At 61.9% G+C, this 20,196-nt stretch overlaps 2 protein-coding genes across 2 annotated transcripts; both read right to left on the bottom strand.

Moving 5' to 3' along the window:
• Nucleotides 1-167: 167 nt before the first annotated feature.
• Nucleotides 168-6,857, bottom strand: Tbxa2r (thromboxane A2 receptor). Its single transcript, XM_090329484.1, has 3 exons — nt 6,676-6,857; nt 2,241-3,106; nt 168-652 (listed from the first exon to the last, which is right to left on the bottom strand). The coding sequence occupies exons 2-3, from the start codon at nt 3,018-3,020 to the stop codon at nt 398-400; spliced, it is 1,035 nt and encodes a 344-aa protein (XP_090185610.1). The 5' UTR covers nt 3,021-3,106; nt 6,676-6,857; the 3' UTR covers nt 168-397.
• A 1,764-nt stretch (nt 6,858-8,621) lies between these two features.
• Nucleotides 8,622-15,913, bottom strand: Cactin (cactin, spliceosome C complex subunit). The gene is made up of 9 exons (XM_090341476.1): nt 15,705-15,913; nt 13,367-13,835; nt 12,342-12,437; nt 11,948-12,093; nt 11,474-11,636; nt 11,258-11,372; nt 10,551-10,743; nt 9,825-9,947; nt 8,622-9,748 (listed from the first exon to the last, which is right to left on the bottom strand). The coding sequence occupies exons 1-9, from the start codon at nt 15,875-15,877 to the stop codon at nt 8,956-8,958; spliced, it is 2,271 nt and encodes a 756-aa protein (XP_090197602.1). The 5' UTR covers nt 15,878-15,913; the 3' UTR covers nt 8,622-8,955.
• Nucleotides 15,914-20,196: the final 4,283 nt, after the last annotated feature.

The raw sequence follows: 20,196 nt of genomic DNA on the forward strand, positions 1-20,196 counted from the left end.
CAGGAGCTGATCCTCCGTTCCCGGGCCACATAACAGGCATTTATTGCGCATGTTGTGTGGACCCCAGGTGCCCAGCGTGGTGAGGGCAGTGGAGAGGCGGTGGCAGCCCCCTTCCCACCCCAAGTCTCCCTCTTCCTCATCAACCCAGTGGGCCAGGAGCTCCATACAGGAGCAGCGGCACCAGGGGTTCCCGATATCCTTGGCGGCCCCGTGACTCGGGCCCAGGGCAGCCCAGCGCGGCCCCCGGGGGAGATGGAGCCCGGGCGCTGGGGGTGCATTTTGGCACAAAACCAGGCCATGCACTGGTTTCTAGGCAGGCCCCCGAGCTCCAGGCTTCAGAGGCACGGCCTCGGGACGGGGTGGGGGGTCCCCGAGCTCGGCGAGTACAGGGCGGGGGTCACAGAGGCCCCAGCGCCGCGGGGCGCGAGGCCCGGCGGGGGCGCAGGGACAGGGACCGCGGGCGCGCGCTCAGGCGCGGGTGCAGGTGGCGCAGCACGGCGCGGCGGAACAGGATGTAGACCCACGGGTCCAGGATCTGATTCCACGTGGCCACGCGCAGGTAGATGAGCAGCTGGCGCTCGGTGGCCTGGGATAGCTGGTCCGTGGGGCCCATGGCGGGCGGCGTCCGCAGCACGGTCTGTCCGATGAAGACCTGCGGGAGCCAGCACAGGTTACAGTGGTATCCGGCCCCGCCCCGACAGCCCCGCCCCCGCCAGACCACGCCCACACGGAGCCACGCCCCCATCTGTCCTGCCAGACCACGCCCACCACCGGAAACCACACTACCTAGTCCACACCCATTCCCCCCATGTCCCTCCACCCACCACGCCTCTGCTCCCTGCGGCCACGCCCTCTCAGAATCCAACCACGCCCACCCCCACATGCCACGCCCACAGCCTCTTCTACGTCGTGGCCCCGCCCTCCATCCCTTGGCCACGCCCTCTGAGTCAGACCACGCCCCAACCGCGGGTTCAAGAGTCTCTTGGCTTTTCCTCTTTCCTGCCAGGGCTGGCCTCAAACCTGGATCCTTGGATGGGGCCTCCTGCGTGGCTTGGGTGACGGGCGGGAGCACCGCCAGGCTCTGGCCAGGCTCCTGGTTTTTCTTTTTCTTTTTTTGCCAGTCCTGGGCCTGAGCTCTGTCCTTGGGCTTGCTCAAGGCTGGTGGTGCTCTACCACTTGAGCCACAGCACCACTTCTGACTTTTTCTGTGTATGTGGTATGGAGGAATCGAACCGGGGTTTCTGTGCATACTAGGCCAGCAGTCTGCTACCAGGCCAGGCTCGGGCCCAGGCTCCCGGGTTCTAATGAATGCTACTACTGCATGGGGAGGGGCCTGCCCCAGAGCCTTTGCACAGGCTGTGTGCTCTGCCTAGAAGGCTTTTTGTGTGTGTGTCCTCTGTTTAAAAGAGAGTTCCTCCTGAGGCCGGGCAGTCCTTTCCTTCCTGAGCTCTGCCCTGCTCTAAAGCATGGAGTCTGGGGTTCTGAAGGATGAGTAGGAGTTCACCTAGTTAGAACCACTGGTTGGATGCAGTGTTTCTCTGGCCTTTCTTCACTTTTGTGGCTGTTGGAGGTGAGCCCAGGGTCCCGGGACCTGGCCCAGCAAGCTGTTATAAATGGCCTCCTCCCCCTCCACTCTCGGGTGGCCGAGGGAAACAGCGCCAATACGAGGAGTAGTGTAACACACCCTCAACCACACTGTGCCGCTTCCAACCGCACGGGACCGTGCTGGGCTGGACCCTGCGCTGCCCACGCCGCTCTGCCCTCACCTCCACGCTGCGTCCAGGAGCCGGGAGGCTGAATTCTGGGCCCTGTGTGGGGTCCACACCTGTCATCCGAGCTACTGACGGGGCTGAGATCCGAGGGTGGAGGTTCAAAACCAGCCTGGGCAGGAAAGCCCGTGAGACACCTATCTAGTGAACCACTCGAGAAAGAGCTGTGGCTCAAGTGGTAGAGCTCCAGCCTTGAGCTGAGACGCTCACGCACACCAACGACCATCGTGAGAATTTCCCCCGCTCACTCCACCCCGCTCATCCTCCATCACCAACCTTCTGCACAGCGATTCCATCTTCCACCCAAGCGCTGGGCCCAAAGAGGCCTTAAAATATATCCCTCCCAGCACATTTTGCTCTGCAGGCGAACTCCTATTCATCCTTCAGCACCCCAGCTTGGATGCCCACCTCCGGGGACTTCCACTTTCTCCAAGAAGCTGGGGACTGCTGCCGTGCAGCCCACACACTCACCAGCAGGGGTATCCAGCACACGGAGGCCACGACCATGATACCCAGAAGCTGGACCATCATCTCCACCTCGCAGTCCCGGGGCCTCTGCTGGGCGGCCTGACCGCCGTGGTAGACACGGCACAGCGTGGCCACGCTGATGGTGTTGAGCAGGAAGGACAGGGCCACCGAGAGGCCACCGAGCAGGGCGAAGAGCAGGCCGAAGGCAGCATCGCCGGGCCGGGCGGCCAGCGTGAGGAAGCACCAGGAGCCGGGGTACTGCACGGAGTAGCGGCCCAGGCCCAGCAGGGGGAGCAGCGCCAGGCCCAGCGCCAGCCCCCACAGCAGCCCCACGGTGGCCCACGCGCGGCGTGGCGCGGCCCAGGACCGGGAGAGCGGTCGCACGATGCCCAGGAAGCGCTCGGAGGCCATGGCCGCGCCCAGCAGCAGGGGACACAGCCCGAAGAACACCATGGCCACGCCCATGAAGTGGCAGAGGTGGCAGCCGGGGTCCCCGGCCTCCCAGTCCAGCCGGGCCGCGTGCTGGGCCCCCACCACGGCGCCCGTCACCAGCAGCCCCAGCAGATCCGTCAGAACCAGGCCGCACAGCAGGGTGAGGAAGGGGGAGCGTGGGCACAGGCCGCCCTGCTGGGAGCCGGCCAGCACGCCCAGGGCCACCAGGTTCGAGGACAGCCCCACCACGCAGAATGACACCGGGAACCAGGGTGAGGCGATCAGGCCCCGCTCTTCCAGTGTGATGTTGATGGGGCGGAAACACAGGCGCAGGCTGGCATTCAACCACATGGCTGCCCCGAGCCCCCCGCAGCCCTGGCTGCTGCAGCCGGGTCACCAGTCCATCCGGGAGAGGCCGAGGGGCAGGCTGGGAACACCTGGAAAGCACAGAGAAGACTTGGTTTGTCATCCGTGCCCGGCGGGGAGAGGTGAACTCCTACGCAGCCTTCAGTGTCCCAGCGCGAATGCCCCTTCTTGAGGAAGGATTTGTTTTCATCCTCACACCGCTTGCGTGATGGCTCTCGGGGCTGTTATGCCTTCCAGCTCTGCCCCTCCCCCCACACAAGGGACAAACACCAGGCACCCCTAGAAAGATACCAGGACATATTTTGTGGGTCTCACAGAAAGACCCTGGCTTAGAACTCCATTCTAGATGCTATGTGACTCTAGGCAAGTGGTTTCCCCTCCTGAGCCTCAGTTTACCTCTTACCCCCTCCCCACCCTCAGCTCCATCTCATGCTCCACTCTTGCCATCTCTGGTTTATTTTTTTGGGGGGGATGCAGGGAATTGGGGAGCTTAGGGGTCCTTCCACCCTCCTCACGTGTGCCAGAGCACTCATAATAATCAAGGAGCTCTGAACTCCCGGTTCCAATTTAGGAAGCAAAACGCAGCTCATCTGCAGCCACAGCTTCCCCGGGGACAGGTTAGCCGAGCGCGGGTGGGCTGGGGTGGGGCTGTGGGAAAGGGCGGGCAGACGGGGTGGGGGGGAGGTGGACAGCTAAGTGGAGCCAGATGTGCCCTGGTCAGAAACAACGGCTGCTGCGGGTACTGGTGAGTCAGGCCTGGGACCCCAGCTGCTCAGGGGCTGAGAGCTGAGGATCGCAGTTCCAAGGCAGGGAAGTCTGTGAGACTCTCATCTCCAGTGAACCACCAGAACCCGTGAGGTGGCTCACGCAGTAGAGGAGTAACCTTGAACTGAAAGGCTCAGGGATGGCGCCCAGGCCCAGAGCTCAAGCCTCAGCACAGACAGACAGACAGACAGACAGACACACACACACACACACGCACACGGGCACAGAGACGCAGGCTGGGCACAGCGGCCTTTCCAGCAGCACTGAGGCCCAATCTCACCCTCCCGCCTTTTCCCTCACTTCCATGCTGGAATCTTCCTTTATGTTCTTTTCACTTCTGTCTTCTTTTTCTAGCTCACGGCTGACCTTCCATCTTGCCTCTTCTCCAATAGCTCCCACGGAGTTTAGGATTAGCCGTGTGAATCTCCATGCGAGGCTATTAGTTGAGATTCGGGGGAGGGAGTTCTCACTAATTTTTTTCCCCCAGTCCTGGGCTTGAACTCAGGACCTGAGCACTGTCCTTGGGTTTTCTCAAGGCTAGAGCTCCACCCCTTGAGCCTCAGCACCACTTCCGGCTCTTCCATGTATGGGGTATGAAAGAATCAAACCCGGGTCTTCATGCATGCGGGGCAAGCCCTCTACCACTAGGCCACACTCCGGGCCCCATCTCTCTGTTTGTTTTGTTCTGTTCTGTGTTTTGGTCCTGGGGCTTGAACTCTGGGCCTGGGTGTTGTCCCTGAGCTCTTCGGCTCAAGGCTACCGCCCTACCCCTTGCTTGAGCCACAGCGCCACTTCCGGTTTTCTGGTGGTTAACTGGAGATAGGAGTCTCGGGGACTTCAGTGCCTTGGCTGGCTCCGCACCGCGGTGCTCAGCTCTCACTCCCCTGAGTGGCCGGGGTGCCAGTCCTGAGCCTGGCACCAGGCTCCTCCATGCTTTCTAATGGAGGGGTAGCCTCCCCTTGCATACGGGAACCACAGTTTGGATCCACACATTTCCTGTGGGGCGCGGGGCATGGCCCCTCTTGCTGGCCTTGAATTGCCTCAGTTTCCCTCCTCCGGCCTGGCTCCCCAATGGGGTAACTGAGTTGGCTTGGCTGGCTCCCTACTTCTCCAGCCCCAGATGGAGGCCCCGAGCCCCCCCTCCCCCAGGCAGGCCTGCAGCCAGGGTGTCTGGGTCTCTGTCTCAGTGTGGTGGGATGGGGAGAGGGACTGACAGACTGCAGGAAGGCTGGGAGCTGGGCCATAGATCTTGATTGCAGCCCTCATCTTAGGCCTTACTGGGCTCCCCCTGGGGACAGAGCGCTCCCTCCCTCTCTCCCTCCCTCCTTCCTCCCCTTCCCTCCTCCCCCAGCTGGTATGCAATGTCTCAAACATTCCCCGAAGTGGGCCTGTGCCTAAGCCTTGGCCTGGTGTGAAGGCCTGTCCCATCTGGGTCTCACAGGTCCCTCGTCCCCACCCTCGTGGGAGCCCCACTGGCCAAGGACACACACCCAGGACTCTTGCACTTGTGCACACACATACATACACATACACACCTGTCTGGGGACAAATCCATGACCCAGAGCTCTTGGCCAGGGGGAGACTGGAAACTGGCACCCCTCTTTGGCCACAGCTGGCAGTTTCCAGCCCCACCCCTGCTCCCCCTCCTCCCCAGCCTGGGTTCAGATGAGAGGAGACGTTTCAAGTTCCCTAGGCCAGCGGGCCAGCACAGGGGTGGGGCAATCAGGGTGGCTGTGGGCTGGGAAGCACCCCTGCTCCTGTCTGCCATCCAGAACCCTGGCCTCCTTCTGCGCAGTCCCCGAGCTTTTCTTCGCTCGAGGCTGGTGCCCTACCACCCCAGCCACACTTCCATTTCGGGCTTTTTGCTGACTACCTGCAGCTGAGAGTCTCACCGACCTGTGTGGCTGGGATCTGGGGGGGGAGTGAGGAGGTGCTGGGGGGGGGGCAGGCCTGGACAGCGCTGGGGGTTGCCCGCCCCCCACCATGGCCCCTGCTTTGCCCTGGGCAGGGCAGTCTAGGGGAGGGCGCCGACGGAGGGGCTGGGGCTGGCTGGGGTCTCCTTGACCGCTGGCCTGGGTCTGCCCTGCCCACCCAGGGGACCCACACAGGTGGTGGGGTCCGCACAGCCAGTGCCCCTGTCGGTCACACCAGGACTGGGGTGGAGATGGGTGGGGATTGGTGGGGTGGGGTGGATGGTGTGGGGATGGGTCGGCTGGGGTGGGTGGGGTGGGGTGGGGATGAGTGGGGTAGGATGGGTGGGCCGGGGTGGGGTGGGGTGGGAGGGGTGGGAGGGGATGAGTGGGGTAGGATGGGTAGGCTGGGGTGAGGTGGGTGGGGTGGGGTGGGGATGAGCCTGGGGTAGGATGGGTAGGCCGGGGTGGGGCGGGTGGGGTGGGGTGGGGATGAGCCTGGGGTAGGATGGGTAGGCCGGGGTGGGGTGGGAGGGGTGGGAGGGGATGAGTGGGGTAGGATGGGTAGGCCGGGGTGGGGTGGGTGGGGTGGGGTGGGGATGAGTGGGGTAGGATGGGTAGGCCGGGGTGGGGCGGGTGGGGTGGGGTGGGGATGAGCCTGGGGTAGGATGGGTAGGCCGGGGTGGGGTGGGAGGGGTGGGAGGGGATGAGTGGGGTAGGATGGGTAGGCCGGGGTGGGGTGGGTGGGGTGGGGTGGGGATGAGTGGGGTAGGATGGGTAGGCCGGGGTGGGGCGGGTGGGGTGGGGTGGGGATGAGTGGGGTAGGATGGGTAGGCCGGGGTGGGGTGGGGATGGGCCCCGGGCCAGGCGTGAGGGCCATCGAGTCACACTGGGCCCCGCCGTCACGCCCCGCCGACCCCATGGCCCCTCAGGAGCGGGAGGGGAACCCGCCCGCCGGGCCTCACCTGTCCACGCCGCGCGCGGGCCACGCGTCCCCGGTGAGGCGGCAGGGATGGAGCGGACGATCGGGAGACCGCTGGGAAAACTGAGTCGCGGCGGGACGGTTCCCACGGAGGCGGACCGGGGCGTGGGGATGGGGGTTCCCCGGACCGGAGAGCCAGGACCGCGCCGCCGCCCTCCGCCCCTCCGCGCCTGGCCGCCCGCCCGGCCCGCGGAGGCCCCGCCCCTGCCACGCCCACCGCGACCACGCCACGCCCCTCGCGGCCACGCCACGCCCACCGCCCCCGCGGCCACGCCCCCACCGGCGGCTCCCGGGGCCTGGGGGTCGTCCTGGGCAGGGGCGCCCCGGCGGGGGGGCGGGCCGGTGAGGACTGAGGCTGCCCGCGGTCCCCCGCCCCCAGGCCGGACTCTGCGGCTGTGACCCAGACGGCGGGAGACAGCTGGGGACACACAGGCAGAGCAGTGATCCTAAGAGCCTCGGTTTCCCGGGGCCGGGCAGCTAAGCGTGGGGGTTGGGCCCCGCTCCCCGGGGAGGGGAGAGAGCCTGGCCCGTGTGGGCAAGGACCTCGGGCCTCTGCACCCATAGTGCCCACACAAGGCAGGCCCTGCCTGGGCCCAAGTAGGGGCCTAGAGTCCTGGCGTGGCCTTGAACCCGCCCCACCCTGCCCAGTCCCTGGGCCAGGCGCTCAGTGGCGTCAGCAGGGCCGCCAGGAAGCCCTCCCGAGACCCCGCCCACCAGCCTTTCCCCCTGGCTGCACTAGGGCCGCCTCCGTCCAAAGGCCCCTCTGCTGTGGTGTCCCCTTATCTGAGGCCCCTGAGCCTGTAACCCTAAGGTCCTCTCTTCCTCAGGAAGGAGCTGCCCAAGTCTTCATCCTGCAGAGCCCAGCCTCCAAGTCCCCCTCCTGTGTAATGCCTTCTCCACCTCCTAGCAGGAGACAACCACTAGGTCAGTACCTAGGCAAAGGAAGTGTCTGTCCCTGGGATCTCAGAGGGTGAGTGTAGAAATGGGCTTTGTAGGATGAGTAGGAGTTCCCTGGTGTGTGGGGCAGGGTTCCAGAAGAGGGGCAGGCAGGCCGTGGGGGGTGGCTGGAGGTCACTGAGTGGCCTTCCTCTGTCCTCAGCCCCAGATACCACTTCTGGGAAAGGCCTGGAGGACAATTGGTCTCCAGCTGTCTTCCTCTCCCCATGCCCTCCCCCACCCCTGCCCCTGCCCAGGTGTAGAATGGGCCCAGCCCCCAGTGGGATGGAGGCCGGCTCAGGCTGTACCCCGTGGCGGTGGCTTCCGCCAGGCCAGGCAGGGGGCAGCTATTCTTAGCTCTGGACAGCCAAGGAAGGAAGAGGCTGGGACTGGGAAGTATCCAGGATGTAGTAGGGGCGGTGGCCAGTGGAGGGGGGCTGCTGGATAGCTGGTGGCCACCCAGGCCTGCCTGTAGCTGGAACCCCCGCTTCCTGCCCAGGCTCTCACCCTCCGGGCTCTGGGAGAGACCTGCCTGCTGTCCTGTAGTGGACACACCTGTGCCCCCCCCACAGGGTCCACACCACTCCTCAGGGAGCCTGTGTCCCCTGGGACTCTTCATCAGGTGCCTTGAGTCAGGACTGCAGACAGAACAGGGACCATCTCTTCTGGGAAGGTGGGGAAACCGAGGCCCACATGTGGGCATGTTTGGGTATGGGGCTCAAAGATGGACTCAAGCGCCTCCCCCGTGTGCCTGACCCAGCCCTCGGCTGGCCTTCAGCGGCCCTTGGTGGCCGGTGGGTCAGGTCGCATCTAGCGCAAGGCTGCTCAGCCAGCCTGTGGGCAATCGGGGGAGCCTGCCAGGCTCAGGGACAGGGGTTTGGAGGCATGCGGGCGTCCGGGCTAGGCTTCCTCTGCTCCGTGGCCAGGCAGGGATAGGAGGGGTGACCAGGGGAGGTGGGCAAGAAACTCTTTAACAGAAACAGGAGCCACCGAGCTGTGAAAATACAAGAGTTTTCTCCACCAAAAAAAGAAGTCTTTCTAGACAAACAGTCTGGAGGTGCAGGGGTGTGGCGGACTGGGGTGGGCCTGAGGCCCCACTGTCCCCAACTCCTGTGGCCCCGGGGTAACAACTGCGGCTCCAAGGCCACTGGGGAGGACTGGAGGACTGACAGCCCAACCCGCTGGGGTCTCCAGGCAAGTGCGCGGCCGCGGGGGCAGCCCAGGCCCCGGGTCTTGCTGTGGGGCCCAGGGCTCTGCCCGGGGGCTCGAGTCCCCTCGACAGCCCACCGTAGGGTCCGGTGGGGAAACCGAGGCGGGCGCACGCGCGTCACCGGCGGTAGCGGTAGCGCTTGAAGTGGAACCAGAGCTGGAAGATGCCGTTGGCGAACTGGCAGCGGAAGCCATGGCGGTGCGAGTACTCCCACTCGCGGTTGACGATCTTGAAGGCGATGTCCTCGTAGGGCGGGCCCGCGTGGAAGCGCAGGATGGCGAAGTCCTTGTTGTCGGCGCAGGCCTCCAGGAAGTACTCGGGCGTGGAGCGCTTGTCGATGAGGTCGGGGTAGAAGATGTTGAACTTGTAGCCCTGCACGATCTTGGGCGGCGGGTTGTCGAAGTCGTAGTGGGTCTGGTTGTACTTGTTCCACTCGAAGCCCGTGTGCACGCGGTTGAAGAAGCGCGGCTTGCGCGGCCGGTACTTGTCGGCCCACAGGTAGGCCTTGCCGGTGAGCGGCATCTCCACGCTGAACTGCGCCTCGTCCTGCCCCATGCCCTCCTTGGCCCGCCGGAAGAAGATGTCCTCGGCGCTCTCGCTGGCGTCCCCTGTGACCTGGAGCTGCTGGCGCGACAGCTGCAGGCGCTGCAGGTCCTCGTCGGGCTCCAGCACGTGCGCGTCGAGCGGCAGCTCGTGCGCCGTGAGCAGGCGCGGGCTGTAGCGGCCGGCGTCGTAGTCGTCCAGGCTCTGCTGGATCAGGTCCTCCTCCATGAGCACCGCCTCGCCCTCCTCGCCCTCCGCCTCGCCTGCCCCCGCCGCCGCCGCCGCCGCCCCGTCCTCGGCGGGCTCCGCGGTGCCCTCGGCCGAGGGCCCGGGCGACGAAGGGGCGGTGGGGTCCTCAGGCTCCAGGCTGCGGGAGAGGCGGGGTGAGCGGGCTGGGGTCCGCCGCCCCCCCCTGCCCTGCCCCGCCCTGCCCGCGCCCGCACCTCTGGCCCGGGGAGGCGGGCTCCTGCTTGAGGATGGGGAAGAGCGGCTCGCTCTCCACGCCCTGCTCCTGCTTCAGCTTGTACAGCTTCTGCCGCAGCACGTCCTGGTGGCGCTCGCGGAGCCTGCGGGGACGCACGGCCTCGGCTCGAGGGGGCCCACCTCCGCGCCCGGACCCCGGCCCGGCCTGCAACCCGCCCAACCCCCCGGGCTGTGATAGGGAGACCACGGGACCGGGCACCGTGGGGGTGGGGGCCCAGCCCCAAGTGCCTGGGCCTGTCTCCAGGACGGCCCCCAGTGGGACACGAAGCAGACAGGACAAACTCAGAGGCATGTAGGAAAGGACAATGGGGACTGGGCAGGGCTCCACACTGTTTAGACAACGTTTACAGGCTGGTGCCAAGCATGCAGAGAATCTGTACACAGCCACAGCCGCAGCCGCAGCAGCCGCAGCAGCCAGGCGAGGGAGCCTGGGCCCCTGCGAGGCGGGGGTGTAGGGGTGTGTGTGGGTGAGCCAGGGAATGGGGGAGGGGCCTGGCACCCTGTAGGTGGGGCCCAAGCATCCTGTGGGCGGGACCCAGTACCCTGTAGGTGGGGCTCAAGCATCCAATGGGCAGGGCCCAGGGGCGGGGCCTGGTACCCCATAGGTGGGGCTCAAGCATCCTGTGGGCGGGACCCAGGGGCGGGGACTGGCATCGTGTGGGCGGGGCCCAGTGTGCCTGGTTCACCTGGCGCGGGCCATGTGCGCGCGCAGCTGCTGGAGCAGGCTCTCCCAGTAGCCCATGTCCAGGTTGGGGCCGCCCGCGCGGATCTTGCCCTCGATGCCCTGGAAGATCACCTGCAGCTGGTTGTACGTCTTGCCCTTGAACACCGACTGCACGTCTGAACTCACCGAGGCGTTCACCCCCTCCCGGTGCTCGCCTGCATGGAGTGGGGCCGCTCAGCACAGGGGCTCCCCCTGTCTCCCCTCAGACTATCCCCACCTGGGCCTTTATTCTGGAGACAGCCCAGACCCAGGCTCAGACCCAGGTCAAATGCAGGGGTCTGGGAAGGAGGGCTGGCTCTGGGACCCTCTCCACATGCATGTGACATGGCTGGAAGGCCCCCTGGGCTCACTGGAACTCCCTTCCCGAGTGGTGGCTGTGGAAGCAGGGATAGCAGGGAGCCCAGTGTCCCCTTGGCTATGCAGGGGTCCTGGGTGGCCTCAACCCCCCACCAGAACCGGCTGGAACACTCCTTCCTGCTCTGGTGAAGTCGGATATGGTGGGTTATCAGTCACTGTTGGCCCCAAGCCAGGGGTGTGTTGAACCCGCGGCGGCCGTGGCTCACCGCTGACCTCTAGTGGCCCGCCGACAGAAACACTGAGGAGCGCCTAGCCCCAGGCGGCGTCTGCCAGCCCGAGGTGCAGTGGGGAGGGGTCGGGACTCTGCGCTACCTGGCCCCTTGCCCGAGGCCTCCAGCTTGCGGAGCTTGGAGATCTCATCCTCTGTGATGATGGTCATGTCCCGCCAGAAATCCACGTTCTTGCCCTGCTCCAGCTCCATGTACACCTGGGTAGGTGGGGGAGGGTGAGGGGGGAGGGCTGGGGGAGGTAACAGAGGTGGGTGGGAAGCGGGTGGAAGGCTGAGGCCCGGGGCGGGGCTGGCCGCACCTGTATGTCCTCCAGCAGGTCCTCCATGTCGGCCACGGTGAGGCCGTTGAGGAAGGTGTAGGGCTCGTGCATCTCCACAGCCAGGTCGTCGTCCTCTGCGCTGATGTACTTGGCCAGCAGGTCGATGGGCTTTGCCCGCCCGTCCCGGATGCGGATCTTGGAGCTGCCAGGCACAGGGTGGCACTGTCAGGAGGGTGGCACCGGGACAGGGCAGGACAGCGTGGGTAGTGAGGAAAGCTTTCGGAGGGACACGGACCTGAGCATGGGGAGGGGACGGGGCTGGGGGCACTGTGGGGAGGGCCGCATGGGGTGAGGTGCCCACACAGGTGAAGGAGAGGCCTCAGAGGTGAGGAGGGGTGAAGGAGGGCAGAGCGCGTGAGCCATGGGAGTGGGGGAAGTGGAGGTACTCAAGGCAGCCCAGAGCAGGGAAGGGAAGCGGTGCGTGGGCTCCGAGGAGGGCAGGCGAGGGCTCACCGCAGCTTGGCCTGCTGCAGGTGGAAGTGGTCCTCCTGCTCCTCCCAGGTCTTGAAGTGCTCCGCCTCCTTCTCCCGCTGCAGCATCTCCAGCTCCTGCTCGCGCATGGCCTTCTCCCGCTCGCGCTCCAGCCGCAGCTGCTTCACCTGAGGGCCGCAGGCGTGAGGGGCGGCTGAGGGCGCACCCTGCTGCCCTGTGCACAGGAGTGCTGCCGTGGGGGACAGACACCCTCCTTCTGCGGGAGACTCAGCCATGCAGGCCGCTGGGGAGGCTTGGGGAGGGGGAAGCAGAGCCCACAGGGAGGGAGACACCACCTGGGCCCCAGGTCCAGCCATGCCCCAGGCAGGATGCTGGTTCTCCCAGGGCAGGCCCGGGGAGGCCGGGCGGGCCTCACCTTCTGCAGCTCCAGCCGGTTGTCCTCCTGGATCCGCTTGTTGCGCTCCTTCAGCTCCTTCTCCTCCAGGTGGCTGATGCCCTTCTTTTCCAGGGCCTGCGGGACAGTCCACCTGAGCATGGCTGCAGGCCAGGCGTGGGAAGCCAGTGTCCCCTCCCAGGACACAGCACACGGGGACAGCCCTCAGCAGGCGGTCCTCGGACTCATTTTACACGAGTCTGGCTAAAGTAGCAGCGGCTTTAGCCTGAGTCCCCACTCTGTGGTGAGGCCAGGAACAGCAAGGGACATACGAGACTTGGAATCCACAGTCACTTGGAGTTCCCAACGTGGGGAATCTCCCACTCAGCCCCCGAGGGCGCCATGTGCCTCTATCTAGGTGTCACCTCATCTGGTGTTAGGTGTGAGGGACGGGGGCTGAACAGGCCCAGCCCCACCCTGGCCACCCTGCACCCCCTGCCATTCCACTACCTCCTGGTCCCTCAGGGACGGTGGAGGCTGGCCCAGTGCCCAGCAGCACACAAGTGCCCAAGACATGTCTGGGAATGCAGCACTGACAAGCCTGGCCTTGAGAAAGACGCGGCTGGGGCCGAGGGATGAGGGGCAGGTCAGCCTCGTGTCAAGAACACAAAGCATAGCCGAGGTCCTGGGGGGCTAAGCTCTGGTGAGCCAGGGCCCTCCTAGCTCGAGAGCTCTCCACCCTCCTCTCTTCCCATGGTGGGCCATGCATGCCAGGCCTCACTCAAGGCACCAAGGTGAGTTATGGATGGGGGCTGGAGAAGGGTGTGTGAGGACATTGGCCCCAGCCATGGATGGGTATGCTGGAAAAGGAGGCCAGGAGGAGGGAAGCGCCTTCCAGGGCTTGGTGGAGGGACCATGAGCTCCCTGATGCCTGGCCGGCAGGGATGTGAATTCAGGCCTCTGGGAGCTCCACAGCCACTTGGGAGCGCATGCGCAGTGGCGCAGGGCCAGCTCCGGACTCCCTCCGGGTATGGAGAGCCAGGGTCAGCGGCTGGCCGGCGGCCCACCTTGTTCCAGATGAAGGTGCCCAGCAGGTTGTTGTCACCGAAGGGGTTGTCGGTGTTGGTGTATCCCATGTACTCCTCGCCCCAGCCCATCTTCTCGCGCTTCTTGCGTTCCTTGGCTTCCTTCTTGGCCAGGCGGCGCGCACGCTTCTCCTCGGGCGTCTCGAAGGCCTTGAGTAGCTCCTCCTGCTGCCGCCGCTCCTCGCGCCGCCGCAGCCGCTCCTGCAGCCGCTGCTGCTGGCTCAGCACCGCCGCTGCGACGGGGCTCAGCCCGCGGCCCGGAGAAGCCGCGCTGGAGGCCGCCGAGCCCGGAGACCAGGAGCGCCCGCGCCCGGCCCAGCCCCGCGCAGCCACCGCCTCCTCCTCCGAGCCGGAAGAAGAGGCCGGGTCCCGAGAGCGCCATCGCGGCGGCGGGGGGCTCCGGCTGCGCCTCCGAGATCGGCGAGGCCGCCGCTCTTCCTCCGAATCCGACCTGCAGAGGGGAGAGCGCGGCACGGCCGCCTGGCTCAGGACGGCGCCTGGCCGCCGCCTTCGCTCCCTGAGCCCGGTCCGTGCCCACGGGACCCGCGGGGACGCCACCGCCCGCTCCGCCCGCCATCGAGGAAACCTACACGTGGCCACGCCCCAATACGGGATCTAGGGTGCCGCCGGGTGCCGGGTGCAGGGCAGACCGCCAGACTCGCTAAGGGGGCGTGGGAAGCTGGGGCCGCGGGCCGGGCTGAAGCAAAGGCCCTGGGCAGGGAAGAGCCCAGCTGCTCAGAAGGAGGCCCCGGGCCCCAGCAAGGGTAGAGGACCTGGCCCGGGGGCCCGTAAGCTTAGAGCAGGGGAAGGCGGCGTCCTCGAAACCAGGCTTGGATTCGGTCCGTCTCCGCGGTTCTACCGCGGAGAGGGTAGGCTGCCATTCCACTCAGATAAAGAGACCTAAACAAGCCGGCACGGTGGCTCACGCCTGTCATCCTAGCTACTCAGGAGGCTGAGATCTGAGGATCGAGGTTCAAAGCCAGCCCAGGTACAAAAAGTCCATGAGACGTTCATCTCCAATTATCCACCAGAAAACTGGAAGTGGTGTTGTGGCTCTAGTGGTAGAGCGCTAGCCTACAGTGAAGAGCTCAGGGACAGTGCCCCAGACCCAGAGTTCCAGCTCTAGGACGGACAGACACGGGGAGACACACAGAGACGGGGAGATACACACACGATCTAAATAAATGAGTAAGACGAATGCCTGTAACCCCAGCTACCTAGCTGAAGTTTGAAGATTGAGGTTCAAAGCCAGCCTGGAAAGAAAAGTCCAGCTGTTGTCTCCAATTAGCCAGCAAAAAGTCAGAAAGTGGAGCTGTGGCTCAAGTAGTAGAGCACCAGCCTTGATAGAAGAAAACTAAGAGACAACGTCCAGGTCATGAGTTCAAGGCCCACTGCCACCTCTTCACAAGTTCAGATTCCTTAAATATTGGCTGCAAACTTGATCCGATTTTCATAAACATCAGCTCTAATGGTGGCCTGGGCCTGCCTGTCCTCCCCAGCGATGAGGCACCAGCGGAGACCTGTTTGGACAGCAGGTGTTCCCGATAGGAGGCGTGGCCCTAGGGAGGGGGCGTGGCTCGAGCAGTAGTGAACCTGATTGGCAAGCATCAAGCCCTGAGCTCAACCTCCAGGAATTGGGGAGGGCCGGGTAGGAGGAATGGGAGCTAGAGGCGTGGCTTAGTTGGTAGAGCGCTAGCCAAGGAGCGTCAGAAACCCAGTTCAAGCCCGGGTCATGGACTGAGGGGCGTGGGGAGGAAGATAGCTGGAGGCTGACACTCACTCAGGTCTTGCCACCACTCACCACCTCTCTTTCCATCCCATATCCCACCACCATTGGCGAATCCCTTTCCAATCAACCCACTTCCTCACTAACGCGGCTCATCCTGGCCATGGTGGACAGCGCGGACAACCGTACCGCCCGGTCCTCCCTCGGTGCCCTCCAGACTTGCTCCACACCAGGGAAGCTGTTTTCTTTTTAACTGTTAATACTCATATGGCGACTCTGGCTTTAAACTCAGGGCATGGCCCTGGGTGGGTAGGGGGGCTCTATCGGTCAGCCACGACTCCTGTCTAGAAAAAGGATTTAAAAAAGCAAATCTCTCACGCCGGCTCCCCGGAGCCGCTGCGGCCTCACCGTCCCCGCGCGCCCCTGCTCTTCTCGGTTCCTCCAGCCAGTCAGCGGCCGGCCCGGGACGCCCGCCGCTCTGCTCTCCCCGCCAGGCCCCTCTCGACGCGGGCTACGGCGTCTCCTCCTCCAGGAAGCCCTCCCGACCACGTCGCCGGGGTGCGGGGTGACCCTAGGACTCCCGACGCCGCCCACCTGCGCTCCCGGCTCCGCCGCCTGCGCCCGCGCCGACCCTCGTCCTCCCGGCGCCGCGGGCGCCGCCGGCCATGGCTCCCGCTCCGACTCCGGCTGCGACTGGCACTCTGAGTCCGCTGCCTCCGGCCCCGGCGACCCGCCGACCGCGAGCGCGAGCGTGTGTCGCCACCCATCCGGAGCGACGGCGGCGGCGGCGGCGGCGGCGCAGACCCCGACGGCCGGGCTGCGGGGCTGCGGGGCCTTTCTCGGCCGCGGCGCCCGAAGGGCTGCCTGAGTGGCGCCTGATCCGGGAAATGAGCCCTTCCCGCCTCCCCGACCGCAGGAAGTCGGCCACCCAGAGTCTTCTGTACCTCTGCGTATGTGACTCGCGTGATAAGAGTCACCCCGGACGGTGGCAAGCGGGAATGGTTTGAATTATTCTTCAGGCAGTGCTAAAGGAAGTCCCGCAAGGGTCCTCTTGCCTTGAATGGGGCGGGGCTTGTTAACGCGAAACTCAGAGGAGGAGGGTCCGAGGGGCCCGAGAGACGTTGTAGGAGGAACCGAAAGAAGGCGGGGCCTAAGGGGGCGGGGACAGAGAGGTGTGGTCTGTGGGGGCGTGATCACCAAGGTCTGGCGGTGTGGGCGTGGCCAGGAGGCGGGGTTACGCATGCGTGTGTGGGCGTGGCCATGAAGGCGTGACCAATGAGGTGCGAGTGGGCGGGCGGGGTTTCGAATCCAAGGCCCCTCCTCCTGGCACACAGACTGTTCCGAAGAGTTTGATAAGTCCATGGAGCTGGTAGCTGGTGGCTCACGCCTGTCATCAGGAGACAGCTCTGAGGATCGAAGTTCAAACCCAGCCTGGCTGGAAACTGCGCGACACTTTTATCTCTCAGTAAACAACCATACTGCCAGAAGTGAAGCTGTGGTTCAAGTGGTGGAGCACCAGCCAGCCAGGCGGACAGAACCGGCACTTAGTTCAAGCCCCCGAAGAGGCAAAAGAAAAAAAAAAGAAAAAAGGTTTTAGATACAAGAAAGTAAAATAGGTTTAGAGGAGGGGGGAGAGGGGGTCATGGAGAGGGTGAATGAGGATGAGGATGACCCATGTTTACTTGCATGTATAGAAATAGAAACCTGAAGCCTGTTGAAAAAAACTTACTTTGTCCTGGCTCTGTCCCTGACCTTTTGCACTCAAGGGTTAGACTCTACCTCTTGGACCACAGCTCCTCTTCCAGTATTTTTTTTTTTGCCCAGGCTGGTTTCAAATCATGATCCTCTTGTGTACTTAGACTCACAGGTGTGAACCAACAGCGCCTGGCTTGGAACTTTTTTGAAGTTGGAATGGGATACAGGAAGAAGCTGATTAAGATCCACGGGGTTCCATGTAGAGAATTGTCACCTAGGGAACCACTCCTTGTATGCCGGAGCCAGCCGGCAGCGAACTGGGATTCCTGACTTTTGGGGTGAAAACTGGGAAAAAGACAAGAAAAACATGGGGTCGGGAGGACTACAGCCTAAGTCAGTAGTCCAAGACTCCAGCCTAAGGCGAGCTTAAGTAGCCGTTTATTTCAAGTTCCAACCTTAAATACTTTTCTTAAAACCAGGAAACTGCCAGGGGTTACATTCGTACAAAGTAGCAATCAAGTCTCAAATAGGTTAAGTGAGAAAAGATTGACATAGCCCAAAGTCATCATGATAACAGCTTATTCCTTGTGTACTCAATTGTGCAGGTCCAAGGTCACTCTGACCCCATACTTGGTCCCCAACACTTGTACATCTAAATTAGTTGCTAGTTTAAGCATCAGTATAATAATAATAATAATAATAATAATAATAATAATAATAATAGTTTTACATCCTGTCCCACTATTTACCGGTGAATCTTGTTGAGCTTTAAAAAATAAAAACAAAACAAATTAGCATAGCCTAGTGGTAGAGTGCTTGCCTAGCATGTACAAAGACCAAGGCTCAATTCCTTGGTACCACATACACAGAAAAAAGCTGGAAGTGGTGCTGAGGCTCAAGTGGTAGAGCTCTAGCCTTGAGAAAGTCCAAGGACAGTGCTCAGGCCCTGAACTCAAGCCCAGGACTGACAAAAAAAAATGTGTGGTGAGGAGCCAGCAGTTTGGCCTAGTGGTACAGTGCTTGCCTAGCATGCATGAAGATCAGGGTTTGAGTCCTTGGTACCACATACCAAGAATCATGGTTCAAAGCCAACCTGGGCACTGAAGTCCATGAGACTCTTCTCCAGTTAACCACTAGAAAACCTTGAGCCCTGTGTTTCAAAGGTTAGGGCAGTAGCCTTGAGCTGAAGAGCTCAGGGATGGCGTCCAGACCCAGAGTTCAAGCCCCACAACCAACAAAGAAAAAAGAAAAAGCCGGAAGTGGCACTGTTGCTCAAGTGGTAGAGCTCTAGCTTTGAGAAAGCCCAAGGACAGTGCCCAGGCCCAGAGTTCAAGCCCCAGGACTGGCAAAAAAGAAAAAAGAAAACTTGAATAATGGATGTGGGGCTGTGGCTCAAGTGGCAGAGCACCAGCCTTGAGTAAAGAAGTTCAAGCCCGAGACCGGGAGTTTGGCCTAGTGGTTAAAGTGCTTGCCTAGCATGCATGAAGACCCGGGTTTGATTCCTTGGTACCACATACATAGAAAAAAAAAAGCTGGAAGTGGTGCTGAGGCTCAAGTTGTAGAGCTCTAGCCTTGGGAAAGTCCAAGGACAGTGCTCAGGCCCTGAGCTCAAGCCCAGGACTGGCAAAAATAAATAAATAAATAAATAAAAGTACTGTGGCCATTTGTAGTCGTTTACTTAAAAAAAAAAGAAAAGAAAAGAAGAAGTTCAAGCCCTACCCACTACTGGCACAAACACAAACAAAACCTTGAATTCAACTTCCTTGATCCCCCATCCCCAATCTGCTGTATGGTAGGGAAATTGTGGAGTCAACACTTCCCCAGTTCTGAGGAGCTGGCATTTGCTGTCTGGATATTGGACATTGGACATTTTCCTTTTTCTTTTCCCCGTCTCCGGACTGGGGCTTGAACTCTGAGCCCACGTGCTTGTCCCTGTGCTTTTTTTATTCAGGGCTAGCACTCTACCACTTGAGCCACAGCTCCACTTCTGGCTTTTTTAGTGCTTAGTTGGGGATATGAGTCTTCTAGACTCTACTGACTGAGTTGATCCTCAGCTCTCAGCCTCCTGAGTAGCTAGGATTCCAGGCATGAGCTACCCAAGTCTGTCTGTGGGAGGGTTTGGATCTGGGGAGAGATGACCAAGGGCTGACTTGCAGTGAAGATGGCAACTCGGCTCTGACACCCTCCCACCAGGGTGTGGTAGCTACCCTTACCCCTACTCCACCAATTCCAATTTTAACCAGGTTTGGGGTAGGAGTGAGCTTAATATTAAACACTGGCTTAACATAACTAATACATCAGGTACCTAAACATGTATCTTAAATTAGAACTTTGCAAGCCAGGTGCTTGTGGCTCACGCCTATCATCCTAGCTATTTCAGGAGGCTGAGATATGAGGCTTGAGGCTTGAAGCCAGCCGGGGCAGGAGAGTCCACAAGACTGTCATCTCCAGTAAACCACAGTAAGAAGCCAGAAGTGGAGCTGTGGTGAAAGCGATTGAGCGCTAGCCTTTGCGCACAAAAGCTCAGGGACAGTGCTTAGGCCCAGAGTTCAAGCTACTGGGAAGAAGAAACACTAAATAAATAAATAAATAGAGTAAAAATACATTACAACTTTGTAACACTCCCTAAATACTGGATCATGCTGCCCCAGGCTGGAACCATGTCCCAGGATTATGAGACCCCCCAGAAGAAAGAATGCACTCTGTGTGATGGGTTATTTCTTGCAGTCTGATTGCACCACGTCCCATTTGAGATATTTTCTGAGTTGAACAAGATCCCCCAGAAGCCACGGCTCTTCTGAACATGCTTGGGCCTTCTTTGCCCCAGCACTGGATTTGAACTCAGGACTTCACAGGTTCTAGGCAGGTGTTCTACATGAGCCATGCTCCCAGCCTTTTTTTTTTTCTCCAGCTGAGATCTCTAAATTGACCCTCTCATCTCCGCCTCCTTAGCAGCTCAAGGCTACCACCCTATTTCTCAAGCCACAGTGTCACTTTCGGTTTTCTGGTGGTTGAGGATGAGTCTCGTGGACTTTCGTGCGTGAGCTGGCTTTGAACTACAATCCTCAGATCTCAGCCTCCTGAGTAGCTAGGATGACGCATGAGCCACTGTGCCCGGCTTGGTGTCTATCTTTTTTATTTTTTGCCAGTTCTGGGCTTGAGTTCAGGGCCTGAGCACTGTCCTTGGACTTTCTCAAGGCCAGAGCTCTACCACTTGAGCCTCAGCACCACTTCCAGTTTTTTTTCTATATGTGGTACCGAGGAATCGAACCCGGGTCTTCATGCATGCTAGGCAAGCACTTTAACCACTAGGCCAAACTCCCGGCCCCGGTGTCTATCTTTTGAGATGGGGGTCCACTGCTACACAGGCTACCCCAGACTCCTAGGCTCA

This window comes from Megascapheus bottae, chromosome 1, assembly GCF_031878675.1.
Source record: "Megascapheus bottae isolate mThoBot1 chromosome 1, mThoBot2.hap1, whole genome shotgun sequence".
Taxonomy (NCBI): Eukaryota; Metazoa; Chordata; class Mammalia; order Rodentia; family Geomyidae; genus Megascapheus; species Megascapheus bottae.

Excerpts from the sequence above, each read along its gene's own strand:
- Tbxa2r (XM_090329484.1), bottom strand. The coding sequence starts at position 3,020 with ATGTGGTTGAATGCCAGCCTGCGCCTGTGTTTCCGCCCCATCAACATC. Across the intron at positions 653-2,240 it reads TGTGCTGGATACCCCTGCTG|GTCTTCATCGGACAGACCGT; the intron begins GTGAGTGTGTGG and ends TGGCTCCCGCAG.
- Cactin (XM_090341476.1), bottom strand. The coding sequence starts at position 15,877 with ATGGGTGGCGACACACGCTCGCGCTCGCGGTCGGCGGGTCGCCGGGGC. Across the intron at positions 10,744-11,257 it reads GGCCTCGGGCAAGGGGCCAG|GCGAGCACCGGGAGGGGGTG; the intron begins GTAGCGCAGAGT and ends CACTCCATGCAG. Across the intron at positions 9,948-10,550 it reads GCGCACATGGCCCGCGCCAG|GCTCCGCGAGCGCCACCAGG; the intron begins GTGAACCAGGCA and ends GCGTCCCCGCAG.